Below are 11,120 nucleotides of genomic sequence, written 5' to 3'. Positions count from 1 at the left end.
CATTTTGGACGACATACTAACCTATGACCTTTTAATCACATTTTGGATGACATACTAAACTATGACTTTTTGTCACATTTTGGAAGACATACTAACCTATGACCTTTTAATCACATTTTGGACAACATACTAACCTGACTTTTTTTCACATTTTGGACGACATACTAAGTCATGTGTTTTGGTAACAACAGGGACCAGACCCAAATGCAAGACACAGAACTCAGTAATGTAGTTTAAGTCAATATTTATTTGTGACACGGTGAATTAATGTGCTGGAGAATCCGGTAATCTTACATGGATTGGTGAAGGTCGCAAGTGAGTCAGTCTCTCTTTGTTTGGTGTCCCCATGTGTAATGGCAGACCCATGTCCAACTAGGAGGTTTTTTCATGGGACAAAGAACTCACGGCTGAGACAGGCGACAGTCATGCATGTACGCAAACAGGTAGGCAATGTTGCGAGTATGAGCATGAAGCAGGCAGGAACGGCAGGCAGGCAAGCAGGCAAGCAGGCAAGCGAATAAAATGGGTGACTTGGACCTGAGCAAAGGTAGGCAAAAAAATTAGCTATTTCTCAAAAAAATCACACAGGAACAAAGGGGGGGGAGACAGAAAGAACAGACAGACACAGGAAAACAGACATCGAACAGAGGAGAAGGAGGGGCTGCCATGACGGTATGACTGTTTTGTCACATTTTAGACGACAAACTGAAGTATGACTTTTTTGTCTTTTTTTGGACAATGTGTGACTTTTTGTCACATTTTGGATGACATTAATCTAATCTATGACTTTTTGGTCACATTTTGAATGACATACTAACTTATGACCTTTTTATCACATTTTGGACAACATACTAACCTATTACTTTTTTATCACATTATGGACGACATATTAACCTATGACTTTTTTTTCACATTTTAGTTGTTTTTGAAAGACCCAGACAGACACACACCTATTTATAGACACATACCTTCAGTGGGACTTGAACCATGTTTTTAGTGATGCGACGTCCCTGTCTTCAGCGCTGGTGATGCTCCCAACAGGGACAGAGGATCACATGAAATAAGTTAACTGATGAAGGATCAAACAGTTTGTCATCGTAATTCAACGATTGAATTTTTGAAAAACTCTGACCAAGATGAGAAACCAAGAAATTCAGAGTAAGAGAATGAAGACAAGTATCTCAGTCCACCAGAAGATGTATCTCTGAGGTTATTAGTTCTAATCTTACAGTGGAGAGAAGTTTACACACTACTCATTTTGGACATCTTACTAAATGAACTTAGTAATGCGTTTGCTGCTTGTTGATTCTTTTTTTGAAGAGAGTCAGGACAGAATTTTAGGTGGCTAATAGTTGGTGTCTTAGTCCACCTCCTCTGTTGAGTGATGGTTTCTCCAGTCTAAATCTCCTAGAGGGATGTCTAAATACATCCCATTCATGAATATTCTGTCACCAATTTTCGTCTGTAGAATTTGTCCACCAGGCGAATTTTGTGTCCATGAAACACACCCGTCGAAGTCTGGGTAGCTCAGTCAGTACAGCATCAGACTATTAATTCAAGTCTCTGTTCAGGAAGAAGTGTGATCTTTAAGAAATTCTATTTACTAGAGAGAAGTTGTTTCTGACAACAGTACAGGCCAAAAGACCATCATGGAGTCCAATGCGTTTCCAGATACTCCATAATGCTGCTGGAACTCATGTCCCCCTTCACAATATGTGCTGCAGTCATCTTGAAAACAGGTCAAACAAGCCTTTGACCACCTCTGCTGGTCATATTGGCTGTACTGATAGAGATAAAATCTTTGGTTTGTGAGCGTCAGGAGGCTGTCTGCAGCTCCCACATTTAAATTTGTGAAAAAAGGGTGTGAATTGACGGAGAAATTACAGTTTTAAAATCAATAAAAAAATGTTCCCCTTTTTTTATGTATTATTCGTTTTGATCTTTAAGAAACTCCAAAGCAGATTTAATTTGGGAGCTTTGACCAGAACTAGCTGTACTCTTAGGTGATTTTAAGAAAAAATGCAAGTCATATGAAAATGAAAACACAAAGGGTTAAACAACCATAGCAACATTTTTATGTGTAGGTTGGAAATTGTGGGCAGGAAAAGAGTTTGTTTAGAGATTTTTGTGATTATTTTACATAATAAACATATAGGATTACAATAGATGCTTGCTCTGCAATGCATTATACTGAGAACTCTAGTGAATTCTCACTGGAATGCCTTGCAGCAGCAGTACTGAAAGACCCAGTATTCACCCAGCTGAGACCAAGCATAAAACATTTGAAATCATCTGGATTCAGGTAACAATCGCTGTAATATTCCAATTTTGTCATTTACTTCCCTTTATCATTACATGACTTGTGAAAATCAGAACTGTCCGACAAAACCAATCCCTCAAACAAATCAAAAAATCACTACACCACTACACATACATACAGCCAACATGATGCACAGAAGGAAGTCAGTGCAAATGTGGCTTCCTCAAGTTTACATACAGTATGGTCCAAAGAAGTGCAACAATAAAAAAAAATGAAATGGACAAGAATATAAATGTGTGGTGTGTTCTTTGTGAGCTGCAGCAGTGAATATAAAATCCTCATTCAGAAAAAGTATGTAAATCTTAAAAACACTCCAATCATATGGGGGGAAAAATAACCTTCATGTGGCACCAGGTGCCCAACGGCCAGTGTAGCACAAACACTCAGTTCTCAGCTCACTTGTTGCCAGTGAGGTAGAGCAGTACAGCGTTAGGGACTTCCAGGGTTTCATCTTTTATCAGCACAATGTCATATAAGTCCAGGTATGACTGCTTCCTCTCCTCAACCTGGAAAAACAAACCAACGAACAAACAGAAGTGTATGAGTATTGTAAGTGTTGCAGCCTAGATTATGTCTGCTGAGTGTTTATGCAACAATTACTAAAATGAGTTAGAGCGTAGATGATGAGACTAAGGAGATGAGAGGATGAAAAGAACTAAAAAAAACTGTGATTATGAACTTTGAACTGTGGAGGGCAGCATTACACCACTCTGTGGACAGCCTGCCGGACATTATATGTATGTATGTACGGGTGTATGCATTGGAGCCTGTACAGTTCTTGGCGGACTGCTGAACAGAATTGCCCTGGATTTATTGATTATTAAATTGATCCAATCAAATTACCATTACTATTATTATTATTGTTATTAGAAGAGGAAGAATAATAGCAGAGATATGGTGTGGGTTTTTCTTTTTTTTAGCTTTTTGTGAGTATCTTAACAATACAGACATTATTATCAGGAGAACCAGAAAATGATCTGACATTTACTGATGGCAGAGGTATATGCTCTTGGAGCACCTTCTAATTTACCTTGTCGTTGAGGAACCCAATCTTGAGGATGTTCTCCATGTCATGCACGCCGTCCGCCATGTTCAAATCCCCCAGAGAGTCCCCCATCAGTAAGACATTAGGCCGTGTGCGCAACTCCTGGAAATGGCCAGTGTTGAGGATCGCACCTTCTCTTTTGTTATAAACGTGGATCAGCTCTCCCTTGAAGGCACGCAATACTCCCTGTGAAAGCAGACCAAGACATTGTCCATTATCTGAAGCTATGGCACTGCTGTAGGGATGGTGTCATTCTAATGTCAGTTGTTTGGACTTGTCATGGTGCTACTCACGCTCTCATCAAAGTCCATGTAGTTGGAGAAGACTTTGACATTGGGGTGAAATACTCCGGCCTGCTGAATCACCTCCTCCAGAATGTCCCCTATTCCAGCAGAAAAGATGAGCAGAGGGATGCTGTGCTCATGCAGGTGGTCAAAGAAGAGCTGGAAGCCCTCTCTGTAAAAAATAACAGACATTGCAGTTGAAGAACCAAAATGTAATGTGTCAACTTTAAAAATAGATTTTCTGGTCCATTGAAGAGGCAGGTTTCTTACCTCAGCTTGGCTTCAGACTCTCGTACTGCTGTGGTCAGCATGTCTTTCCTAATCGCTTGCTGTACCAGCAGTTCATGGGCTTTAGTCCACCTGTCCGAGACAAAAGCAGAACAGTTATGTCGACACATCTCAACACAGAATATACATTCTTCAAACAGCGGATTAATTAGTTACTCACCACTCCACCATAAGGGGCAACTTCTCCTCGACTGGCCGTGAAGTATCGATTTCTATGGGGTAGTAAGTGTCAAGCAGCTCCTTGAGCTACAAGAGACACAACAATATTCAGCAAAAACATGACTAATATACTTTATTTAAACATGAGGAAGACGTTTCAGTTTGTTGTCACTTTACAAAGAAAAATTATTTTGGTGCATTTCAGGAATAATGTTATCCAATTTGACCCTTGAGATTTTGGGTGGTATGGTCACATGTTTATATTCCTATTATCACCCACTGGAGGGCAGGCAGGCTACATGTGAGTGACTTTGTAAATAAATAAATAAATGAGTTGTCAAACATAGCTACAAGTTAGACTGTTTGATGTACAGTACTGTGCAAACGTTTGAATTGTACTGTATGTATTCACCAGCTCCAGCACATTATTAACATTTAACAGTGTTCCAGCTCAATAATAAAAAGTAAAGTAAAACCACTGCTATGCAAACTCCAATTCAAATTATAGCATTCTAGCTATAATTTTAATTAAGACAAACACATCTGTCAACATAATGTGTCTTAAACCAGAATACTCCTTGTTATAGTTTGATTATTGCTTGCATGTCAAACAATAAAAAAGGAGGACAGTGCCTTATTTAGACTTTGTCTTGTTTTAGTTAATCTATAGTTATATTGCTGCCATGTTAACACAGTCACTGACAATCTGCTTTCACACTTAAGCCTTCTGCTTACCTCCACTTTGCCATCGTCAGAGATAAGTCTGCTGTTGTCAAGAATATCTGCAAATAAAATACACACACGCATGAAACAACGTTTAGCCCAAACCAATCTTTGTATTGCATGACAACCCCCAAACCACAGCTTGACTTACTGTGGCACGTAGGGCACCTTTTGCCATTGTACATAAACCTGGTTAGGGTCATGTCGAAATCTGAGATCACCTAGTTTGAGAAAAGAACATACATAGTAAATATGAATATTTTTATTAAGTATGTGCTGACTGTTAGTGAGAGCAGTCTGTGAGCGGGCAGTACCTGCACAGTATTGGAGCCAGCTTTCATCATGGACTGTAGAATCTCCTGCACCCTCTGAGGGTCCCTCATACACACCGAGGGGTTGGACAACTCTGGGATCTAAGTGGAGAAAATGTGTACCATTGATGTGTGATGAGAAAAACAAAGACAGTGATTTATACACAGCAGCATATAAGCATGGGATGATATGAAAACTCCCTGTCATACTGTAGTTTTCCTGACCAAAATGATTGCAATTCACAATATCATTTTGATTATTGTAAAAAAATAAAAAATAAAAAATAATTGATAAAATTAATGATTGAGGACGAACGAGCGTTAGCTACCAGGCCATAGCTAACCTACTCGCCCTACCGGTATGACCACTAAACATGCTCAACTGCCAGAACAATGACAACTCTTAAAGTACTCATAGTACTAATAAATCAATGTATTCTGTGATTCACAGCACTTAGTTACTGGCAATGTACCGCTGGCTAACAAAGACAAATAATCAGTGTTAGCGAGTCAATCCAGCCTAGCTAGCGAATAAACACGTTCGTGTAGGGTGCATTTTGGGTGCTCGCAAACCCCTGGTAAAACCGAAACTTTGCCGAAAAGATTACCATTTTTCTTGAGATGCGTGGGGAATGATTCAACAAAGAGGAGGTAGCTTTAGTTTTCAGTCTTTGCTGCGCTGATGTTGTCTCTGAGCCGCATCTACTGGATCGATTAATCGAAGCGGTTCTGCTGCCTTCCGGTACACCCGTTCAGTGACGTTTAGGCGCCACACGTCAGTTGCAAAATAAATCGTTGCATAATCATTCAAAACGAAATTTAGAGGAGTGAATTTATGAAAGATATATGCGCGTAAGCTTTCCACATGGTGTAACCTAAACATATGCAGATATGATGTGTTCCTGACTGGCATAAAAAACTTGCAGCTTCCGTTTTGTGAGCTTTTGGCAATTACGACCTTTAGAGCAACACTTGAAGGCACCATCATCATCTGCGTAACTGCATGTGGGATGGTGCGCAATCTTCCCCCGAGGCAAGGGCACTAAAATAAGGTTCCCACTTAATGTCAGCATAAGAACATCCACGGTCTGCAGCAGAGGTATCAAACTTGCGGCTCGAGGACCACATGCGGCAAACTATTCGATATGAAGTTATAATAAGTTATGTCTGTATGTTTTTTTGTAATAAATTAATTTAGCAACATAAATACTTATTGAGAACTATATATATAAGTCCATATAAACGCAGACACTTTTATTTTGAAATTATGCAAACCACCCCTCCTGAACAGTCTTTGTTTCCCACAGAGTTTGGCTTTTTTTCCACTTGACTGGTTTTCTTCTCCATGAAATAATATGAGAAGGAAGATGGGTAATTTAGAAATCATAAATGGATTAAGTACAACGAACATAAAAGGTAGACACACAGAAGCAAAACAAAGCTGAAATAGCTATTTGACTGATATAATGTGTGAACTTATTTAGTTTCATAGCTTGACCAAGTAAAAAAAAAATGCAAATAACAGCTACATCAAAACTGGGAACAGATTTTATTATTGTAGCTGATCAGTGCAAGTCAATACCACCGAAGCTTCAAAAGCTAGAACTGAGGATCTTCTTCTATCACAGGGTTGTGGCTGGAAACAATTTCTTATCAGGTAAGGCCAACTGAGACATAATTAGTGATATGCACAGCCTTAGAAAACAACTTTAATTGCAAATGATGACATTAGCATTTGTTACATCCAATATTAGGGACACAATGTCAAAATATCACATGCAAATTAAATTACATAGCTTAATCCACTGAAGAGTTTTAGTGCTGCTTGTGTTGGTCATTAAATGAATATTATTTCTGAACTCTGAGTGCGCTCTGCTATAAGTTGGGGCGAGGGTGGAGAGAGACCACAGAGCAGAACATAGCAGATCTCTAACATACACCAAGCTGGCATTGAAGTACAAGAACACAATATTTTACAAAACATTTAATTTGGGGAAACAAATTTGCAAGTGTATTTTTTCTTTTTTCCTCAAAACTTACTGGCTGTAAGATTTCCAAAATACAATCACCTTGTCTGATATGAAACAAATACACAGGCAAAGTCAAAGTGCAGCTTTAATCCCCACGCCTCTGTAAGACTTTAAAAAACAATTACCATTCATTCAATTCCATTCCAGAGTTTAATTGCCATTCATTGCAGAGTGACAACACCCTGCAAACGCAAATCGCACACACTCATATACACATATTCCATGTACCTTTCTTCAAATTAATGCTAAGACACCAATAACCAGACTGGCAAAGTGCAAAAGAAAGGAATGTTTAAGCCATTGTTAACGACTGGTGCTAAATGAAATGATATTGCATTCAGGTAAGTTGACATATTTTTTTTTTCCTGTTGAATATTGCAGTTCTCTCATCATTTCACCTCTTCTGAACTCTGGAGAAACATTTCTACTTTTAAAGAGTTACGAGAGCAACAAAAGTCACAGAAATATACTCTGTAAAGCTACCGAAGATGAACTGCAATCTAAAAGCAAACTACTCTACAGCACTCCAAGAATAATAGCCTCTCTGAATCAAGTCATTTTAAATTATAGAGGCCGCACAGCAACGAGCAGTGCCATTCTAATAGAGCAACTATAATGTAAGTAAGACGGATGTTGCATGAAGAGATTGTCACAGTGTTACAGTGGAATGAGATTTCATTAAGCAAGTTGGACTGGATTCAGGAATGCCGTTATTAGTTTCATCACGGGCATACAATAAGGAATGTAAAATATCCATATAAATGTATACATATACAGCTTTATACTATTAAACAGGATCTACACCAACATACTTGACAAAAGGATATTTTGTAGTTGGCTCTTACAGTTTATAACACTCTTATTCACATGTTTACATCTGCCGTGTCCTCCGTCACAGAGCACCACGTACCTGTCCATATTACACATGGCTTTCCACAAATCAGCCATAAACACACAATCGTATGAGAGCAGATGGCACAGAGTTAAGGTTAATGAAATGAAGTGTGAGCGCAGCACAAGACCCACTGCAACGTGTTATGTACAAAATGGTGATGTTTGCAAGGGCATGGTGGTTTGCAGTGAATCTTCAGATAGAGCCACAAGTCTTCTTGGCTGGAGTAGACATCAGTTTAACACTCTATCTGTGACTGAAGCTGCCGGCGCAGGGTGAGGGTGCGCCGGTGAAGCTGCTGCATTTGCTGCATGCGATCTCGCTGACGGGCCAAATTCTGGGGCATTGGGTAGCGCTGACAGCCATAAAGGAAGCGGTACGGAATACGGACGTGGCAGGCGGTGGCTCGGCACCGAGGCTGAGGCATGGGCGGCAGCAGCATCCAGCGCTTCCTCTCAGCACAGTAGCGATAAGCCTCCTTACGGTATTGCTTGTCCACATCATCACTGTTCTTCCAACCTCCGATGATGAAGACGTCTTCATCAAAGTGGCAAATGGCTGCACCTTCAATGCTGGTGACCTCTGGTGGCAGACTCTCCAAGATCTCATCAGAGATGCGCACACTGATCTTCTGCTTGGCAACCTCATCCCGCACTGTGTAGCTTTTGGGGCAGCAGGAGGCCGTGTGGTAGAAGTTAGTGGACGCCACGGCCATTTGAAAGATGCAGTAGTTGTCAATAAGTGGGAGGGAGTCAACGTCTTGCCACTGGCGACTCTCTGTGTCATAACGGGTGGTAACTGTCTTCAGTCCATCCTCATTATCCGTATCGACAGGTGTGCGAGCCGTGACGTAAACATAGCGGTCCTCCACACTCACGGCCTTCACATCTCGCAAGATTTTGGGGGCAGACTCCAGATTGTGCCACTTGTCTTGCTCAGGTTCGTAAACACTGACGTCTTTGAAACCTGGACTGAAGTTTCCATGGCCACCAATGCTGTACAGGATATCCTTAATGCAGGTGAGGCCAAAGGAATGCTTGCGTGTGGTTAAGTTGCTCACCTGCTCCCAGGTGTTGCGGTTGGGGTTGTAACGCTCCACTGTCTTAGCAAACCCTGGTTCCATAGAGCCAGCTACATAGATGTGGGACTCTGTGGTAGCAATGGCGTGGCCGTCCAGGTGGTTGTGAATATGCGGCAGGTTGACCCAGCGGTCCTCGTAAATGAAGTAGCCAACGCACTCGCTCAGGTAGTCCCCCCCTTCTGACACTCCGCCAACTACCATGATAACGTCCATGTTCTGGCCAAAACGAGGCTGAAAGGACGCCAGGTGGGAAGACCAGAGCTCCATATCTGCGGATTTTAGGTTTTCAAAACGAATAGCATGGCCTTCCACTGCCTCCGACACCAGCCGGAGACAAGCCTCATTGGCAGCCACCAGACTCTCATTTTTCACCACCCTGGTCAGGTAGGTGGGCTTGATTTGGGGAAGTCTCAGGAGACGAAACAGCTCCTCAAAATAGCGACCTCGCTCCTCCGGGTTCTTCTGCACCCACTTCACTACTGCCTCAAATAGCACCTCCTCAGAGTCCACTGTGATCTCTGCATCAGAAAGCCAGTCACGGACCAGGTGAAAGGGAAGCGTGTAGAACTCCTCATCCTGGATAACCTTGTGAAAGTTGCGTCGGATCATGTCTGCAGCCCGTAGAGCCAGCTGATCCAGGGTGTACATGTGGGCTAGACTGTGCACTGCCACACAGTTGGTCAAGCTTAGTTTCTTCTTCAGGAACTCGCCACAGAAATCCTTCAGCTGCAGCAGGAGGAACCTGATATGGAGAAACATGGTACGACATGTCAGAAACAAGGAACGGCTCCTGTCAATTAAATAATTCTTCCCTGTTTGGACAAGTTGGGCAGGGTCAGTCTACACGCAGAGGAGCAGAATAATAATGCATCATCATGCTTTGACTAGAAGTAAGCAATCAGGAAATGGATGACTAAATCTGAAAGAAATTTAAAATAACATATGTCAAGATTACAGATGTCAAACAGACAGAGAGATAAGGAATGGCTGTCTAAATCGTACAGAAGGCAGTGATCCAACATCAGGATGCTAACTGTCATGAAACATCACCACCAACCAAGTTACTGTATCACACAGTAATAAACGTTACGTGACAGTAAAACACACATCATACCTGTCAGCTAGCTCCAGTACCTCATGTACATTGCAGGTACTGACGCGTATTTCACCGATGTACATGTACTGGATGACACTCTCCACAGTCTCCGGGTCTGGCCCGAGCTCCGAGCTCCATTCCTTCAGCTCTACCCTCCCGGACAGGGACTCGGAGAACTGTCCACCCAGCAGGGGCGGGAAATAGTCCGTGGCTGCAGCCAGGACGGACCTGTGGGCAGAAAACTCGCAGCTCTGGACGTTGCCTGTGGCCGCTCCGCTGCTGAAGGCCAACGTCACGTCGCAGAACAAGCCCTGCTTCCTCTGCTCGTTCTGCCGCCGAGTCAGCTCCGAGCAATGCGAGGAAGAGGTGAAGTCCTCGGCCTCTTCCGCGTCCCCGTCTCCAGCCAGACCGCTGGGTGAGCCGGTTCCACCACCGCTACCGCTGCTCCTGTTGGAGTCCTCAGGATTGGGGGCCGCCGCTGCCATCGCGCTGTCGGCGCTGGAGGGGAGCAGAAATGGTAACGCGGTGAATCAGTGGGGGTAAGGAGGCGACATACGCAGTCACACATTCATGGAGTCAAAACAGAGAGCGGTTGCGAAGTACGTTTCTTATTCGTAGTTGCCACAGCCACGACTTAAAGGGCAACACGTCTCAAAAATACACACACAATATGCATGTTTATGCAACATCTTAGTGATTTTAGTAAATATTTTTGACATTGAAATAAATGTTTAATTGGTCAAGGATAAAAAGAAAAAATAGGAGAATAAATGGTCAATAATTAAATATGAATTAATAATACATCATTACGGATTCAAACTACCTAACTAACACAGACTGCCACTATAAAAAAAAACAATTTTTTTTTTGACTCCGTTATTACTTCTTTTG

The 11,120-nt window shown here is 42.0% G+C and overlaps 2 protein-coding genes and 1 long non-coding RNA gene across 3 annotated transcripts; all 3 read right to left on the bottom strand.

Annotated features, from left to right (window-relative positions):
• Window positions 1–227: 227 nt before the first annotated feature.
• On the bottom strand, window positions 228–1,850 carry LOC122784907. Its single transcript, XR_006362229.1, has 2 exons — window positions 969–1,850; window positions 228–537 (listed from the first exon to the last, which is right to left on the bottom strand). It is a non-coding gene; the product is annotated as an uncharacterized LOC122784907 (long non-coding RNA).
• A 465-nt stretch (window positions 1,851–2,315) lies between these two features.
• Window positions 2,316–6,038, bottom strand: LOC122784906 (cytosolic 5'-nucleotidase 3-like). Its single transcript, XM_044050334.1, has 9 exons — window positions 5,739–6,038; window positions 5,134–5,232; window positions 4,971–5,040; window positions 4,832–4,878; window positions 4,098–4,183; window positions 3,920–4,009; window positions 3,659–3,821; window positions 3,351–3,551; window positions 2,316–2,826 (listed from the first exon to the last, which is right to left on the bottom strand). The coding sequence occupies exons 1-9, from the start codon at window positions 5,739–5,741 to the stop codon at window positions 2,716–2,718; spliced, it is 870 nt and encodes a 289-aa protein (XP_043906269.1). The 5' UTR covers window positions 5,742–6,038; the 3' UTR covers window positions 2,316–2,715.
• Window positions 6,039–6,660: 622 nt separating this feature from the next.
• LOC122784905 (kelch-like protein 11) lies at window positions 6,661–10,818 on the bottom strand. Its single transcript, XM_044050333.1, has 2 exons — window positions 10,248–10,818; window positions 6,661–9,875 (listed from the first exon to the last, which is right to left on the bottom strand). The coding sequence occupies exons 1-2, from the start codon at window positions 10,712–10,714 to the stop codon at window positions 8,291–8,293; spliced, it is 2,052 nt and encodes a 683-aa protein (XP_043906268.1). The 5' UTR covers window positions 10,715–10,818; the 3' UTR covers window positions 6,661–8,290.
• Between the last annotated feature and the right edge of the window lie 302 nt (window positions 10,819–11,120).

This window comes from Solea senegalensis, linkage group LG19 (genome assembly GCF_019176455.1).
Source record: "Solea senegalensis isolate Sse05_10M linkage group LG19, IFAPA_SoseM_1, whole genome shotgun sequence".
Taxonomy (NCBI): Eukaryota; Metazoa; Chordata; class Actinopteri; order Pleuronectiformes; family Soleidae; genus Solea; species Solea senegalensis.
This window is presented reverse-complemented; position numbering and strand designations above follow the sequence as displayed.